Raw genomic sequence first — 17,626 nt, forward strand, 5'->3', positions numbered from 1 at the left:
CGCGCGGCGATGCACAGCAACACCAGCCTGCTTCCTCCGGCCTGTGCCGTGAGGCAATCGCGCTGGGCCGCAAAGTTACGTACCTCTCTCGCCAGCACACCAGTCGCTGCGGTCCGTTCGTCGCTCTCTCTGTGCTCCGCAACGGACGTATTCGGCGCCCTGGCGGCCTTTCCGCACGCGCGCACGCACACGCTCGTGTCGCGTGAGCCGCTGCTGGGCAAGGAGCCCTGGTCGAGCATAGACCACCAGACCTTGTGGGGGTGCTTCAGGATGGCCTGCGCAGGAGGCTTTATGCTGGGACATAAGGTGCGCGAGTTCGCGTCTCGATGGGGCGCGTTGCCTCTGCTTCTAGCGGCGCTGCGCGCCGCTGGTCTGACTGTGCTCCGCGTGAGCCGCTGGTCGCCCGGCGGCCTCGACGGCATGCAGATCGAGTGTGCCGGGAGGAGGCAGCGCGTACGCTACGTGCAGGCCGAACTCTACTCGCGGCCGAACCTCTCGGCGCTCTTCGGCGCTGCCGACCTCGCGCCCGAGCGGCCGGCGGGCGCTCTCATCAAGGGCGCGGAGGCAACCTTTCGAGGCGGCGACGTGGAGGCACGCGGGAGTCAGGGATCGCTGAGCCGTGCGCTGCTCGCTGCCACCGATGTGCTGCTGCAAGACACGATGACTGGCGTGCGCTGGCCGCTGGTGCGAGCGTGGGCGTGCAACATGGTGCCGCTGGGCACGCTGGTACTGCCGTCGATTGAGACGAATGTGACCGACGACGCTGTGTCCCAGCGGCAGATTCGGACTCTGTGGCGCAGCTCGCGCTGGCGGTCGCTGCGAGGCCAACGCTTCGGGTACTGCGCGAGCGCCGCATTCATCCGGGAGGAGAATGATGGCGTCCCCGCGGCGCTGCTGAGGCCAAATGACGTGCCTACTCGCGGGGAGGAGGGCGAGGAGGAGCGCGGCGAGCCTATGCACTGCGGCGTGCTGCTTGCGTGGCGCCGCACGTCTGCCAGCGGCGGCGTCGATCAGAAGCACGCCTGTGATGCCCCGAGTAGGTTTAACCCAGGACAGCGTTCAACGATAGCGCGAACAGCTCGCTCGGCTCTGGCACTTGCACTTGAGTCATCTTAATCATCTATGGCGTCGCGTAACGCAAAAAGTGAACGTTCGCGTTTACTCCAGGCAGAGAGTTCGGGGTTCGCCGTTGACATTTTGCTCTCTTCCTTTATCGTCCTCCGAAAAATGAATCACGTGCTAAGCGTGGGCGTCTTATTGTTTGCTTGTTGTGTGTGAGTGAACACGCATGATGTGTGAGTAGTATTCTTGATTGATACGAAACCAACCACGACACACGACACAACAGTGTCGACTCGCATCGGTTGCCTTCACAGATAGGTTGATAAGAAACAAGATTCACACACAAAACACACACACTCACTCACTCACTCACATGCCTCTGGACATGCGTCCGTCCCTCCTACCTCCACACTCTCTGCCCTCAGGCATATGCCGCGGACCCTCGTGCCTCTCGCGGTCGTGCTTCTGGCGCGAGGCGGCGATGCGTACCCCTCATACCTATCCTGCTGCACGCAGCTAGAGGTCAACGGCCAAGCTATCATGGGCAAAACGCCCCTTGCCTCGTCCCGTGACGTGCTCGTCAACGAGGAGGGTAACGTTTTGCAGCCTGTCCCTGGGAATGAGGAATTCGCCCCGAATGCACTCATCAACGTGGGGCTGTCGGACATGGGCTCTAACCGGGCTCAGTTCCGTGTAACCGGTGCGACTTTTCAGGCCGGAGATGGCAACTGTGCCTCCACGTCTACGTCGTGTTACAGGTGCAGACTGCACGCCTCGCGAGTTTGCACCGCGCGCCACCCTGAACCCGCGAACCCTTTACCCACTCCCCATCCCGCCCTGTGCGCAGCGCCTACGGCGCGCCAAGCTTTCGCATGCCAAGCTCCGGCGAGGTCCTGATTTGGGTGGGGCATTCTACTTCCACCAAACAGGTGTACGTGACCGAGAAGATCCGCCTGAAAGTGGCCGCGGCGGTTGCCGCCCCACCCCGGCCGCCGCCGCCGCCACCACCACCGCCGCCGCCGCCGCCGCCTTCGCCGCCGCCGCCGCCACCACCACCACCTCCCCCACAACCACCGTATCCACCATTTGCGGCGAGGAGGAATGCAAACGGCTATCTGACGATTGAGCCCACAGAGTTTAAAGACAAGCTCGAGGCGGGCTTCTTCGGCGCCGTCATTGACGTGCGAAGCTCACGCGAGTGGGACGTCGGGCACATCCCGGACGCAACGCTGCTGGCGGGCTTCAACGTGGGCGGCTTCTCCACCGCAGGTGCCAGCTGCGCCTCGCTACTCTCTCCCCTCCTCATCCCCGGGCGTCACAGCCACGCACGCCCGCCGTGCGCCCAGGCGCGGAGCAGATTGAAGGCTGCAAGCGATGTGCGGTTCTCGTCTACTGCAACTCGGGCGCTCGGTCCAAGGTCGCGGCGAGTATTCTGGTTAACGCCGGCTTCACCGAGGTCTACGACGGCCTCGGCGTCGTGCAGTGGAGTGACGCGGGTTACTCGCTCGTCAACACGCCCTCGGCGGTTCCGCCTTGCAGCACGAGCCACAGATCGTGCAAGGGAGACCCCCCAAATCCGCCGCCACTACCGTCGCCTCCGCCGCCGCCTCCGGACCCACCGACACCGTCACCACCGCCGCCCTCAGTCTTGCCACCCTCGCCGCTGCCACCGCTGCCACCGCCCCCGTCGCCCCCACCGTCGCCTCCGCCACTCTTGGAGTGCGACGTCGTGGTCGTCGGCCATGGGCTGGCAGGTGCAAGTGCAGCGGCCACCGCGGCGCTGCTCTATCCTGAGGGCATCGTCTGCACCGTTGGGCCGGAGCCAGAGATGTCCACCTCTGCGGCTTCTGGCAACGGCTGGCTCCTGCTGCCCGACGTGCCAGAGGACGATGTCGTGCCGCTGCTCAATGAACTGGAGGCCCTCGCTGGGCGCAGTGGCGTCCCCTTCAATCGAACGCGAGCAGAGCACATTGTTCGCACCGCCGCCGAGGCGGAGCTCTTCATCGCCGACGCGGCCGGTGTCTCTTTTGAAGCTGTCAACGCATACGCAGACCCGCACGTGAGCGTTTGCTCTGACGTCAGCTGCGCTTGCGTCGACGGGCTGCGGGAGGTAGATGCAGTCGGCGCCTACCCGTGCAGCGGCGCGAGAGACGTCGCCAACAGCTGGTACGTCGCCTCGGGCTGCTGCGGGCATGCGGATCCCGTGTCGCAGCCTCTGCGGAGCAGCGAGTGGAGCACCTGGCCCGCCTACTACCACCTCAACGGCCTGCTCGACGGAAAGGTCAAGTGGGCGACGAACGGGGAGTCGGTGGCCGCGTGCTCGAACAAGAACCTCGCCACCCTCGAGCTTCTCACTCGCTTGCTGTCGCACGTCGACGAAACGGTCACGGGCACCGTGACCGACGTTGCCTACGCTGACGGCGCGTGGCTCCTTTGGGGTGGGTGGGTGGGTGGGGGGATTCTCACCAGATTGCGATTCGCTTGTAGGCAAGTGGCTTCTTAGCGGAGACAACTTTCGCATCTCCAGTGTCGCTGCCATTTTTGCGAGCGGGGGATTCGGCTCGAGTGCGACGGCGGCTGAGGTCGCAGAGCTCGGCATCCACTCAACCAACGAGGTGCACGCACGCAACACGGGCTTGCTCTGGCGGACCGCCGAGCGCGAGGGCTGGCCACGCGAACCACTCAACGGATGGTACCTCGAGCACATGGACGGTGCCGCAAAGTGGTTCCTGTGGGAAGACGGCGCGACGGTCCTCCAGCCAGAGCCAGGCGGCGGATTCTCCCTCGTGTACGACGAAGCCGCCTCGTACGACACGCGGGGTCGCGCACGCAAGCGCAAAGATGCGCCCACCGAACTCACGTATGTCTACCGCGACCGCGCTGCCACTGCCACCCTGACGGACCAGCTCGGGTCGGGGGCGCAGTCGGCGATCGACGAGGGCGCTGTGGTCAAGTCGTGCGACGAGCGCTCGCCCCGCCTGTGGCGAAACTTCATCGCCCAGTGTTATGCGAGCGGCTTTGGCGCTGTGGGGAAAGACGGCTGCGCTTCACGCGTCAGCAGCACCGATGCTGTCCTGGTCAAGTCGCTCAAGCAGGGCATCATCGATACCATAGCCGGCCCTGTTGTGGACATGAACCAGAAGTTCCACCCTGCTGGTTGGGCTGCAGGCAACGCGGCCTCTCCTGGGCTAGTGCCCATGTATGTCGGGCCAGGTTCAACCCTCGGCAACGCCCTACAATCGGGCTACCTCGCCGGCAAGGACGCTGTGCGCAGTCTTGGGGCAGCCGTTGATATGAGCAGAGCCGGTCGCCGGCTCGCAGCCAGGGATGCTGCAGCCGAAACGCCGAAGCCTGCAGCCGAGGCCCACTTGATCTTTCGCTCCTTCTCCGAGGTGCGTCGACTCAGCCGCGTTCACCCTCCTGCGTCCAAGGTGAAGCCACCTTCAGGGGCCCGACGACTGGACGGCACATGCAGTGCGGGCACGTCATATTGCGCCAAGCCTCACGCTCCACCCAGCCCAGCACCGCCGCCGCCTGTACCACCGCTGCCGGCGCCGCCGCCGCCGTCTCCCCCACCGCCCGTTCCTCCGCCGCCATCGCCGCCGCCACCTCTACCGCCGCCGCCGCCACCGCCGCCGCCGCCCTCACCGCCGCCGCCCTCACCGCCGCCGCCGCCCCAACCGCCGCCCCCACCACCACCACCATCGCCGCCGCCGCCGCCGCCGCCGCCACCGCCGCCGCCTCCTTTGCCACCGCCTCCACCGCCACCTCCTTCGCCGCCGCCGCCGTCCCCACCGCCCCCGCCGTCCCCACCGATTGCAGCGCAGTCGGGCCCGCCGCCCCCGCCGCCCCCGCCGCCTTTACCGCCCTTGCCACCAGGGCAAGCAACGGTGACGACCTCCGAGTTTACCATGTCCGTGGGCTCACAACGCCGACAGCGAGCTCTGACAGAGCTGAGCGAGATCCGGAGTGCGGTGGTCTCTGGCCTCGCCGCTGCAGGTGTCTCTGTCGATAGCGCACAGATGACCCTGACCGAGACTACCACGCCGTCACCGGGCGTGTCGGTAAGCATAGCCGAGGCGCCCGCGGGGCCGACTGCGGAGGACATCACAGAGGCGGCAACGCGTCCGATCTTCCTCACCACCATGGGGAACGACCTAGGTGTTCCTGTTGGGTTTATCGTGGCGCCGACGGTCGCAGTGAAGATCGTCACCGCGCCATCGCCGCCGTGCGTTGGGTTCGCTGGGTTCAACGCGGGCTGGGGCTTTTGCCACACGTATCAGAAGGCGATGGCCAATCACGCCTACTGCAGTCTCGACTACATGACGGTGAATGCTACGCTCAAGCTCTACGCAGGCATGGTGTGCCATCAGTGCGATGCGTGCACAGCGCTGCCATCGCCGCCATCGCCGCCTCCCTCGCCTCCCAAGCCACCGCAGCCGCCGCCACCGCCGCCGCCGCCACCGTTGGTGGCGGGGGTGTCTGCGTGCGTGGGGGATAGCAGCTCCTACTGGGCTGGCTATGGCGGCTGTGAGACATACGCTGAAGACTGGACCGGCACATATCAGAACTTTCCGTGGTGCACTGGCAATGGCGCCGACACGGATTCTGCCGGCCTCACTCCAGCGCAGGTTTGCCCCGAGTGCGGCAGGTGCGTGGCTCAGAGTGCCCAACCCCCCTGCTATGGAAGCAGCCAAACCTTTGACATTGGCTATGGTGGCTGTGAGACGTACGACCAAAGCGCAGACAACCACGACTACTGCCTTCAGGATCTTTGCTCTGCAGCCATCATTCAGGAGGGGCTGGATTGTGGTGAGGCGAACTACGACCTGCGAGCTGTGCAAGTCTGCCCTGAGTGTGGCAAGTGCAAGGCCGAATCTGCGGCTCCACCTCCGCCGAAGCCGCCGCCACCGAAGCCGCCTCCGCCGCCGCCGCTGCCGCCGCCGCCGCCGCCGCCACCCTTACCGCCGCCGCCGCCGCCGCCGCTGCCGCCGCCGCCGCCGCCGCCGCCACCCTCGCCTCCACCGCCGAGCCCTCCCCCGCCACCGCCCCCTCTCATGCCCGCTCTGAGCAGCTCCGTGAGCGGTCAGGACATGACCATCGCGGTGAATCTCGGGGCGAACCACTCCAACTACCAGACACTAGCCATCCAGTTCAAGCAGCTCGGTGATGGACCGACGGGCCGGCGCACCGAGGAGGCTGTCGCCCCTCCGTTTGCATCAGTGACGGCACTCGCAACGGACGGCACTAGTGGGCAGCTCGCCCAGCCGTACCCCAGCAAGGAACGCACCTACTTTGGCATTACGTTGATCGGCGCAGAGATGCCCGCATTCGTCTCAGGTCCTGCGGCGGTCGTCTCTTTCCCCGCAGGAGTCGATCCCAGCAAGATTGAGATCGACTTCGACGCCGCACACACCTATCTCGAAGCTGAAAGAGGTTTTGCTCGCCTGAAGATGAAATGAGGCGGAGCGTGTGGTGTCCCGCGAGAGCCGGGAGATCGGTGTAGGTCCTTATACATTTGTACTTCCCGTCGTCTGTGAATAGCATCTTGCCTGCTTACTACATGACAACCCTCTGAGCCACACCCACACTACTGCCCAAATTCACCGCCTTGGTCAGCCCTACCCTCCGTACACGGCGAACCTACTCGCTTGAGTAATAGGTCGCAAGGGTGCGAGACAGAGGCGAAGCTGGCTGCTGAATTCGAAGGCACCCGGTACGCTGGGGGGCGTCTCGAGCGGGCGCGCTGCGGCGGGCTCGCTCGGAAAATCATCTAGGAGAGACGCGAGGCTTGGACTTGGAGACTGCGCCGAGGCGCGAGCGGAGGAGCTTGGCGCGAGGGAGTCGAGAGATGCCGCAGGACTGCCCGCCGCGGCCGTCGTCGGGAAGGTCAGAGTGGCGGGCCTGCCTTGCAGCGTCGAGAGTTCGACAATCCTCCTCTTCCTCTTCTCCAAAATCTCGCTTGCCCCGAACTGCTTTGCTCCTCTTTCCGCGGTCCGCTTCCGTGTGCTCGTAGCTGGATTCTGCTGCTTCAGTGTGTTGATACCTGTCATTGTCGCTGCGCCAGGCTGCGGTGCGCGCTTCAACGTATAGGAGGCTACGTCCATGTCTCTCTCCAGGCTGCGGGATCCGTCCAGGGCTGCCATTGGCCCAATCTCGCTTACGCTACAAAGTTGAAAGTTCTCCGACAAGGTCATTCACGGTGTCCGCGGCCCACTGTGCCAACTGGACAATGACCGCCGTAAACCCTGTGATCAGCTCCATGCGATATATTTTTGTAGGGACCGTAACACCAAAAAACTACTATGTCTTCGAGTGAAAAGACAAAAGTAATCCGAGCAAAGCCGCGGCCGCAGTGAATTAAAACATAAAAGGGGCGGTTTTTGAGGGGAATCTGGAGAATCTGGGAATCTGCTCACCACGGACCCCCACCTCATCGAAAAACTTTTCACTCCAAGACATACGAGTACTACTTTTTCAGTGTATGTAGCTCTTACGAACATACCCGTAGGTGAACTGCTGACAGGGTTTGCGATGAGGAGCGATCCGAACGTGGTATTCGGGTGATTAGATCACTACCGCCGAAGCGCAAGCGCTTGGAGCAAGGGAACTGCCACGTATGGGTCCCAGACTAGCACCCCACCTCGCGAGCCGACGTTCTGGCCCAGCGAGGCTGCTTGCTGCGGAGCACTCGGGGCCGATGTTCTGGCCCAGCGAGGCCGCTGCGGGGCACCCGGCGGCTCGGTTCGCTCATCAGCGCAAACTCGGTCGAGCAGAAAGTAAGGTGTGGTAAAGGCGGCGCGGCACGGTAAGGGTCGGCGGTTTTTAAAAGGTGCTCTACAAGAGCTAGGCACCCACAAAGAACCCTGCACAAAGATCGCAAGGGCGGGGACCTGTTCCTTTTTACCCATCTCACAGTAGAGGTGTCCGTTTTTATTTATTTATTTAGGCACAAAAGATATGGCATTGCAGGCCATTTAGAGCCCCTCTAGCGACGGTCACCGGCTGACCGCGCTAGTAGGGGCAAACACTGAAAACGTAACTTGATCGGGGCGCGGTTTTTTTTGGACTAGACTGCTCGGGGGAGGTGGGCGAGTGATTGGGTAGCTTTGGGGCCGCCGAAAATAATGAGAACCGCCCCCTATATCTCGCCAAATCTCGATTTTTCGCGGGAATGGGGGCTTCTCAGCCCCGCGCGAGCTACAGTGACTCCCCAGGGCTTGTCCCGTGGCCCAAAGTGGTACCCCGAGCTCCGCCACGAGCGTGGGCAATCAGGAGACACCCACAGTCACGGCGGGCGAGGAGTTGGGTGACGGCCAACTGTCGATTACGGCGCCTCTGGAGCCTCCTGTATCGTCGGTTCGGCTCGAAGATCGTGCCGCATCCGCATGTAAACCACCTCCGCGCCCCCGCTGGCACATGTCCGCATTGCCCGAGCCTGGGAGAAGTTCCCAGTGCCCGGAGGCTGCACAGGTCCGCGAAACGCTGGCGCTGCAGCTCCCGGCGCGCACCCCAGATTCGCGAGGAAAACAGCCGAAAACGGGTCGCGCCGCGATCGACCCTCAGCGAGCCCAGGCGAGCCTGGTAATCCCACCCGGTGGTAAGCGCACGTCCTCCGCGTAATCTAGCGCGCTGTGCAGCCCGCCAGTGCATGGCGCCGACCTGGGCCGACTGGTCGATCTCGCCGCGATCTCGCCATCCAATTCTCGGTCAGGTGTAGTGGATCACCTTAAAATCCTGGATTAATTCCTGAGCCCACCTGGCCCCACCAGACGGGTGGCACGAGGCGCCCGGGCCACTTTTTAGCGCCTCCCGAGCCTCCCGGCGCCTCCTGTGGCCTCCTGAACCCTCTCCCCCGCAGCCTCTCTCGGCGACGTGGGGAGCGGCTGCCGTCCACGGCTCGCACCGGCTCTTCCAGCGGCTCCACGCTTGCCGCCTGTGACGCCCGCGCCACGCACTGCCACGCGGCCGCTCGAGAGAGCGGTCGACGCCCATACTGCTGGGCGTGGCGCTCTATCGGTCGACGCTTCGGCGTCGCTGCTTGGTTGGGGACCCGTGCCTCGACGCGGCGGCGCGGCCAAGTACGGCTCGGTGGCACAGCGCGTCGCCACGGATGAGATGCGGCCACAAGCGGCTGGGGAAGCTCCAAGAATGTTTCGTTCTACTTGCAGGAGAGGTGCAAGCAATTCGGGTGACTGCATGGCTCTTCGCGTCGAGGGATGCGTCCAAGATAATGAGTAGCTTATTGAAAGCGCCGTGTCTTGCGGCATATTCCGGGTCATCGATCCACGTGATGTGACAAACTAGCCGCTATTAATGAATATGGGTGAATGTTATCTAGTTAAGGCAACCCGAGCGACAACTCACGCGCTTGGCGTGTGTGTGCCTGCTGCTCAAGGTCAAGCGGATATGAGCATATACACAACACACATACCACGGTCCGTCTGCATCCTCGGCCATCTACCGCCGTGCCACATCACCCTATGTGTTCGCTGTCCACCGCATGTGCCGCAGAGTCAACGTGCATTGCGCCGTGGGCGCGCCTCGCGCGCCTGTGGCGCCGCCTCATCAGCCGCCACGCCTGCTGCGGTTGCCCCGCGCTTCTTCGGCGCCCCGCGCTTCTTCGGCGCCCCGCGTGATGTGGGCGAGCGGCTCCGCCGCCCGAGCGGCGGCTTGACTGAGCAAGGACGGGACGAGGCCCTTGGCGAGAGCCAAGTTACGCCACTCCGGATCGTCGGTCGGAGGCTGTCATCGCTCGCGCAACTGCGCACAACACGCACACACGGCTCAGGCAGCAAGGCCGAGATAGAGCCGAGATATAGCCGAGATATAGCCGAGATATAGCCGAGGTGTAGCAGCCGCGGCGGCGGCTCGGGGGGCGGTGGGAGAGCAGGGCGGGCGCCTGCTTGTAGCGACTCGACTGCAGCAGCACGACGTTCATCCACTGGTCGACGAGCGTCGGGACGGCGACCCACGAGCCGTCCGCGCCGCGGCCATGTAGCAGCACGAGCAGCGCCCATGCGTGCACCTCCGCCTCGCTGGGCAACGCCTTGCCCGAGGCGCACAAGATCGAGTTCCTGCGGCGCGGGTGAGCGGCAAGAGCTCGCCAAGGCGGGGCGAGCGCGGCCACGGCGAGGGCGGGCACGCACCGCTTCGATTCGGGCGCCCCGCGCTGCAGCGCCGCGCGCCGCTCAAGCTCGGCCTGCACGTTCTGGAGGATCTGCTGCAGCTGCTCGGTCGTGACATCTGCGGCACACACGCGCAAACCTGAGACCCCCACGGGCCCGGCGGCGGCGCGGCGAGCGGGGCGCGCGCAGGGGCACACACGGGCGTCGCAAACGCGCGGGCGCAGCGCGCCTGGAGCACCAGGAAGGGTGCCACCGCCGGCGCCGTGCTCATCGTGATCACCTGCACGCACAGGCATCGCAGATCGTCAATGTCCCGCTGTGTCCCGAGCTTGGGGCTCGCGCTCCGGCGCCACGGGCTCGACGCGAGGACTCTGGAGAGAATGTCAGAGTGAGAGTGGATGAGGTTGGAGTGGAGGCGGCAATCGCCGTGCGGGCGCGCCCGGGGCTGCAGATCCTCCAAAGCAGCGAGACGGGAGCGCGCGCGCGACCGCGGGCCGGATTTTGCGGGGGAACTCGGGGGGAGGGCGCCCCGGACACGCCCTGCACGCGGCGCGGGCTGGCGCTCACCAGGAGCGGCAGCATTTGCGGTCTAGGCTGCGGTTTTTCTTTCGACGCCATCATTCTTTTCCCTTTCAGCGGCCTCACTTGTCGCATTTGCGAGGAAAGCAAGCGCGAGCGCTGCGGCGCCGGAGTCTTTCGGTCACCATTCTGGACCATCTTAATATTTTTCAATGATTTTTGCAGGGTCTGAAAGCTGAGACTCAGCTCTTCACGCTCGGTATGAAAGCAAGGTCCGCCCGGGGGGTCCCATTTTTCAGTATTTCCCCCTAGCGCTAGGCGCCAAAATCCCCACTGGGCCGGGAGAGGCGGGAGCAACCTTAACTTCCGCGCTCGAAGTTTTGGGGGGAGGGGGCGGGCGGGGGGGGGGGGGGGGGTCCCCACCCCCAAAATCCCGGAGCAAAACACTGACCTCTCGGAATGGATCTCTCACGCCCCGACTAACGAGGGCAAACAAACCATTCCCCAAGGCAAGCACGGTCGGACCACAGGAAGGTGATGGAAGATGAAGGAAGGTGAAGGGGCTACTCCTCCTCGAGGAGGCCTGTGTTGCTCTGTTCGAGCGTGTTCATCAGCTCGAGCGCGCACGAACGCGTCTCGGCGTCCGCGTCCTCGAGCAGCTCCGACAGGAACGGCACCGCCTCGGGCGAGTGCACGATGGCGGCGTCGGGCACGGACGCGTACAACCGCTGCAACCCCTTGACAGCGCCACGCCGCATCGCCTCGTCGTCGTCCTGACTCGCGACGCAGAGCTCGTAGTGCAGCACCTGTGCGGTATCCGGCGGCGGCGCGTGTGAACACGGGCCGAGCCGACGGGAGGCGGCGTCGGGCGGCGCGGGAACCTTGCAGCCGTCGACGCCGAGCGCGGCGGCGAGCGAGGCGACCGCGGCCAGGAGCGCGTACTCGATGGGCCCTGCCTTGGCCCAGCCGAGCCGCGCAATCAGCGCCTTCTCGAGCGCGCGTAGCTGCGGCGCCGGCGGCGTCGCAGCCTCGTTCGCGAAGCCAACCTCGAGGAACGCGGCGACGGCGAGCGTGAGCGCCACCTCGAGCTCCGCCTCGCCGGCGCTGGCGCCGGTGGACCCGGCCAGCCGGTCGAGCCGTCGTCGCTTCGCGGGGCCGCCGCCAGTGCTTTGCACCGCGGCCTGCTGCGGGCTCGAGCTGCCGAGGTGGACGCACGCGTGCGGCAGCGCCAGGCTAAAGTAAGGCGCAAACAGCGAGCGGAGCGCGATCTGCGTGCCCGACAGGACGCGGAAGAAGGAGAGGGCGCGCGCGAGCGAGAAGCGGGGCGCGCTCGCGGCTCCGGCGACACCCGCAGGGGCGACCCACGCGAGACTGCGCTCGAAAAAGGCGCCGAACGAGTCCTCATCGAGGCGCATCACAATCTCGGCGAGCGCGGCGCTGGTGGCCGCCTCGACGGCGGCGGGCGGCGCGAGGAGGAGCGCCTCGCTGAAGGGCTGCAGCGAGCGGAAGTGGAGGCCCGAGAGGAGGACGTCAAACACGGCGGCCGCGTGCGTGCGCGCCTCCGCTGGCGGGCGGAGTGTCACGTGCGTCTGGAGCAGCTGCAGCAGCTCTACCTGCGCCGCACTGCCGGCCTGCGACGCAACGCCGACGGCGTCCACCATCGCCGGCAGCAGCTGGCGGCTCGGGACCGCCCTGGCGAGAGCGCGGTTCAGCGCCTTGGCCTTGGCAGCCAACCCGACGGCCTGCGCGGCCGGCGAGTCGATGGAGGCGAGGCGGAGCACGGCGCGGAGGAGCCGCGGGAGGTAGGGGTGGAGGAACATGGGCAGCGCGGTGAGCAGCGCCGGGCCGCAGCCGTCGAGCCAGGCGGCGGCGGCGAGCAGCGCGTCCCTTTGCGGCTCGGAGAGGAAGAGGGAGTGCTCGAGGCAGCGCAGGAGCGGCGGCATGAAGAGGGGCATGTGTGGCACCAGCCGGACGCCGAGCGAGCTCACGAGGGCGGAGCACGCGAGCAGGGCCGAGCTGAGCACGAGCGGGTCCCTCTCCTCGATCAGCCGCACCACCGCGGGCACCGCCGGGTCGAACAGCTGCGGCATCGCGGCGCCGCACTCGCGCGCGAGCAAGTCGAGCGCCAGCAGCGCCGCTCGCTGCGACGACGGGCTCGCCGCCGCCGCCCCAGAGAGCGCGACGAGGCGGCGCGTCATCTGCGCGATGGGCTCCTCGGGCGCACTGGCGAGCAGCTTGCCCGGCCCCCGCTGTAGCCGCGCCTGCAGCAGCAGCACCGCGAGGTTCTGCACCGCCGGCTCTGCGTGCGCGAGCAGCGTCGTGATGGGCTGCAGGCAGCCGGCCGGCAGCAGCGCCTGGAGGGCGAGCATCGCCTCCTGGCACAGCCGGCGCGCCGTCGAGCTCGCGGCCGCCTCCGCGCCGCTCGGGCCGCCCGCCTCGGCGCCGTCGTGGCGCGCGCGCTCGAACGCGCCCGCGAGCGCGCCGAACAGCTCCAGCGCCGCCTCGAGGAAAGCGGGCTCGTCGCGGCTCCAGTCGGCACGCTGCGCCGCCCGCTCGAGTAGCTCGCGGACAAATTCGAGCGCGCAGAGCGTGATCGCGCGCCGCTCGCGCGCCGCGCCCTCGCCCGCCGCCGCGCCGCCCCACGCCGCGCCGCCGTCGCCGTTGAGCAGCGGCGCGCACGCGACGAGGCGCGACGAGGCGCGTAGCTGCGTGTGCGGCGGCGTCGCGCCGCACACGCTTGACGCGAGCCGGAGCAGGTCAGCCTCGCGGGCGGGGGGGGCGGCGGCCTGCGCGGCGCGCAGCGAGTGCGCGACGAGCAGGCTCGAGACGACGCAGTGCAGGTGCTCGTCGGAGGAGGCCTTGCCGACCAGCGCGCCGAGGAGCGCCGGCCACTGCGCGGGCGGCGCCTGCAGGACCAGCGTCACCCAGCCGCGAAGCAGCGGGCGGAGCTGGAGGCCGCGCCGCACGAACAGCGGGACGAGGACGCCGACAGCGCGCTCGACGGCGGCGAGCGCGGCGCCGTGGTGCTCGTGCTGGAGGGCGCGGCGCGAGACGGAGGCGAAGTGCGGCACGACCCGCTCGAGCGTTTCCTCGGGCAGCAGCGGCACGGCGGCCTTCACCACCTCGAGCGCGTGCTTCGCAACCTGCGGCCGCTCGGGGTCGACGAGCTGCGCAAAGAGGAGCCGCGCGTTGAAATGCTCGACCAACGCCGCCGCCACGGCCGCACCGCCAACCGCCGCGCCCGCCGACCCGGGCTGCGCCGCCCGCAGCATGGCGGTGACGGAGGTGAGGACAAGCTGCGTCGCGTACTCGGAGCGGCGGTCCAGCGCCGCGAGCAACCCAAAGAGCGGGCGGGCGAGCTGCTCCGCCGGCTCGGGCAGTGGCGTCCGACGCACGAGAACTTCGAGTGTGGCGGTGCAGCCGGCGATGGCGGCGGCGGCGCCCTCGTCAGCCCCCTCGCCCGCGCCGGCCGTGGCGGCGAGGGCGGCGTCGAGCCGGCGCACAAACATGGGCGCGGCGAGGGGCAGCGCGGCGAGGGTGGCTTGGAGCGCCGCCTCGGCGGAGGAGGTTGCGGCCGCGAGCGCGCGCATGATGTTGCGCCCCGCGTTGGCGCGCATCGCCGGGTGGCCTCGCGTGAGCAGCTCGACCGGCGGCGGCAGGAGGAGCAGCGCGTGGCGGCGGCTCTCGCACAGAGCCGTCAGCAGGTGCTCCCGGTCCGCCTCTGGCAGCGAGGTGAAGAGGCCGGCGGTCAGCTGGCGCAAAGCGGCCATCGGCACGGCGAGCGAGACGAGGGGCAGCTCCTTGCCCCACGGCAGGCCGACGGCGCGCAGAAGCACGGCCAGGCTGGCCACCTTTTCGCGGGCGGGCAGCGCCGCAAAGGCGCGCACGTCGTGGGCGCGAATCAGCTCCACCGCAAGCACAGTCGCCTCAGGCAGCACCGAAGCCACGTCGTCCGCTCCCGCAAGCTTGCCGCTGTCCCGGAGTCCAACGCCGGCGTTGCACCCCTCCGAGCGAAGCAGCTCGAGCACGCAACACACCAGCGGCCGCATCGGGGGGAGGATGTCTGCCGCCGCCGCCGCCGCCGCCGCCGCAGCTGCCGCCGCGCCGCCGCCGCGCTTCTTTGGCGTGCGACCCGCCGGCGCGGGCGGTGGCTCGTCGACGCCCGCCTGCCGCCGCTCCCGCTCCTCCCTCTGGCGCTCGAGCAGCTCCCGCACCAGGGCGAGCCCTGGCGCAGCGATGGCGTGGCGCACGCGCGCCGGCGCGGCCGCCGCCTCGGTGCCTGCCCCGGTGGGCGGCGGCAAGAGCATCGCGCCGTACTGCTGGCCGAGGTAGGCGAGCACCGCGCGCCACGTCGCCGCGGAGGCCGCAGACGCCGGAGCGGCCGCCCCGCCCGCCCCGCCGAGGGAGAGTGCGTCGTCGAGCTCCTCGCCGGCGAGGGGCGACAGCGGCGAGGCGCCGCCCTGCAGCCCCGCCGTCGGGGGCAAGCGCTCCTCGGGAGGGTTGCGGCGCTGAGCGGGGTTGCTGCACGCCTCGCGCATAGCGCGCAGCGTGGCCGAGGCGGCGGCGCGCAGCAGAGCGTCGCTGCCGTGCACGACGGAGAGCAGGAGCGGAAGCAGCCGCTGCGCGGTGGCGGCGGCTGCGCGCGCCGTGGCGGGCGGAGCCGTCTCCTTTGCGCGCGAGAGGAGGAGGGCGCGCGTCATCTGCAGCGCCTGCAGCCGCGTGGCGCGCCAGGAGCTGCCCCCGCAGCCAAGGCGCTCGGGCGAGGCCCAGCACGAGGCGAGGTGCAGCAGCAGCGCGTCGCCCCTCCAGTGCCGCGGCAGCAGAGAGCGGAGGGCAGCAGGCTCCTTGCTGCCGGCTCCGCACTCGAGGAGAACCACCAGCGCCTTGCGACAAACGGCGACGGCGTCGGCGGACGAGGCGACGGACGTCGGCGGGAGCTGCGACAGGACCGACCCCACCACCCTCTCGATCAGGCCGCGCAAGGCGGCGGCCTCCCCGTCCGTCGCCCGGAGCCGGCGCAGCAGGTGCAGGCACGCGTCGCAGGCCAGCCGCAGCTGCCGCTCGCACTTGCCGCTCGGCGACGCGCCGTTGGGCGCGCCCCCGCCCAGCCGAGCGAGTGCCGCCAGCAGCGCCGCCAGCAGCGGCTGCGGCTCGCTCGTCGGCTGCATCAGCAGCGCACACAGCGCCGCCACCTCGTCCGCAGCGCCCACCGCCCCGACGGCAGCCCCGGACAGGTCGGACAAGGCCGCCTTCAGCGTCGGCGGCGAGCCGGCCGCAGCGGCGAGCGCGATCTGGACGGGGACGAGGGCGAGCCGTGGCGCACGTGCCTCGGAGAGCGCCCGCAGCACGGCGCGCGTCAGCGCGTCCGCACCCGCGCTGCCCCTCGCTCGCTTGAGCTGCTGCAGCAGCGCGCGGTGGAGCTCCGGCGGAGGCAGCTCCGACGGCAGCCCGCGCAGCGCGACGGCGCCGGCGGCGACGGTGGGGCAATCGCCGAGCCGGCGCAGCAGCGCCTCCTTGGAGAGGGGCGCCCCCTCCGACTCGAGCCGCTGCAGCGACCGGAGCCGCTCGATGGCCGACAGCTCGTCACCGGGCAGCGAGCTCGCAGACGCCTCGCGCGCGCCTCCGCCGCAGAGGGTGTCCCACAGCCACTGGGCGACGCGGTGGGTGTCGGGCGACGCCTCGAGGCTCGCGAGCAGCGCCGCGACCGGCCGCGCCAGGTTGCGCACGGGGAGGGCGCGCAGCACGCCGGCGGCCGCCTTCGGGTGCGCGAGACTCGACTCTGCGAGCTGCAGCAGCAGCGGCGGGATCAGAGTCGACACGTCGTGCGAGCCGCTCAGAGCCGCGACCGCGTCGAGCAAGGCGCGGAGCGCGGTCGGCTTCGCGCCCACGGCGCCGCACTCGCCACTGCCCGCCCGCAGCTCGAGAAGCTGCGGCCACGCACCGCCGGCGGCGGGCGCGGCGGCGGACACGGCGGCGGGCGTGACGGCGGGCTGCAGCCGCTGCAGCACGATCAGGCACTGCAGGCAGCCGCGCGCCTCCTCCGCCTCGCGGGCCCGCCTCAGCCGCGCCCCGACGAGCGCCGCGAGCAGCTTGGCAGGGTCGGCCGCCAGCGAGCGGCGCGCGGCGAGCTGAGTGATCAGCATCATCCCGACCAGCCGCCGGTCGGGCGCCGTCTCCGAGGCGATGCCCTCGCGTGCGTGCTCGAGGAGGGAGCGGAGGAGCGGCGCCTCGGCGTCGGTGAAGCGCATGCGCGACGCAATCTCGAGCAGCGCCACCGCCGAAAAGGAGGCGGCGACGCGGTGCGCCGCGCCCAGGTAGGTGAGCTGGCCGAGCAGCTCTGTGTCCTTGGCGGCACGCCCCACGACCAGCTCCCGGGGCGGCGGGGCGGTGAGGCGGCCCGCGCCGTCGCGCAGCCAGGCGCCGCGCTGTTCGGATCCGCGCAGCAGCTGCGCCACGCGGACGAACGCGCGCGTCCCGTGGTACGGCAGGATGCAGCGCAGCAGCGAGGCGGAGTTGTGCCGGTGCACGCGAAAGTGGCGCAGCAGGTACTCGAGCGCCTTCTGCGCGGCTTGGGAGAGGAAGTGGGCAGAGAGGAGGTTCAGGAACCCCTCGACCCTCCGATCCAGCTTCCCGTTCTGCTCGGCCGTCTGCATCCGCCGGCTGTATTGCAGCGCCGACTCGGCGAAGAGCGTCTGCTCATACGGCGCAAAGCTGGCGTCGGCCGCGATGAGCTCGAGCAGGCCGTTGAGGCCGAGCGAGTGCACGAAGGTCTCGTCCTGCTCGGCCGCCACGCTCGACGCGAAGAGGATCGTTGGGACCCGCCTCGGCGTGGCCATCGCCGGCTCAACGGTGCTTGTGCGCGTGCTTGTCGTCGTCGCCGTGTGGCATGAGAATTCAGTAGTGTTCTCTTGCCTGCA

At 68.5% G+C, this 17,626-nt stretch overlaps 2 protein-coding genes across 2 annotated transcripts; both read right to left on the bottom strand.

Annotated features, from left to right (window-relative positions):
* Positions 1-9,578: 9,578 nt before the first annotated feature.
* Positions 9,579-10,461, bottom strand: EMIHUDRAFT_210910 (hypothetical protein; the record flags this gene model as incomplete). Its single annotated transcript, XM_005768329.1, has 4 exons — positions 9,579-9,739; positions 9,979-10,139; positions 10,212-10,308; positions 10,386-10,461. The coding sequence occupies 4 exons, from the start codon at positions 10,459-10,461 to the stop codon at positions 9,579-9,581; spliced, it is 495 nt and encodes a 164-aa protein (XP_005768386.1).
* Positions 10,462-11,151: 690 nt separating this feature from the next.
* EMIHUDRAFT_451580 (hypothetical protein) lies at positions 11,152-17,545 on the bottom strand (the record flags this gene model as incomplete). The annotated part of the gene is made up of 9 exons (XM_005768330.1): positions 11,152-11,515; positions 11,591-13,084; positions 13,523-13,876; positions 14,357-14,713; positions 14,842-14,875; positions 15,153-16,085; positions 16,266-16,613; positions 16,728-17,053; positions 17,237-17,545. The coding sequence occupies 9 exons, from the start codon at positions 17,543-17,545 to the stop codon at positions 11,273-11,275; spliced, it is 4,398 nt and encodes a 1,465-aa protein (XP_005768387.1). The 3' UTR covers positions 11,152-11,272.
* Positions 17,546-17,626: the final 81 nt, after the last annotated feature.

This window comes from Emiliania huxleyi (genome assembly GCF_000372725.1).
Source record: "Emiliania huxleyi CCMP1516 unplaced genomic scaffold EMIHUscaffold_46, whole genome shotgun sequence".
NCBI classification, from domain to species: domain Eukaryota; phylum Haptophyta; order Isochrysidales; family Noelaerhabdaceae; genus Emiliania; species Emiliania huxleyi.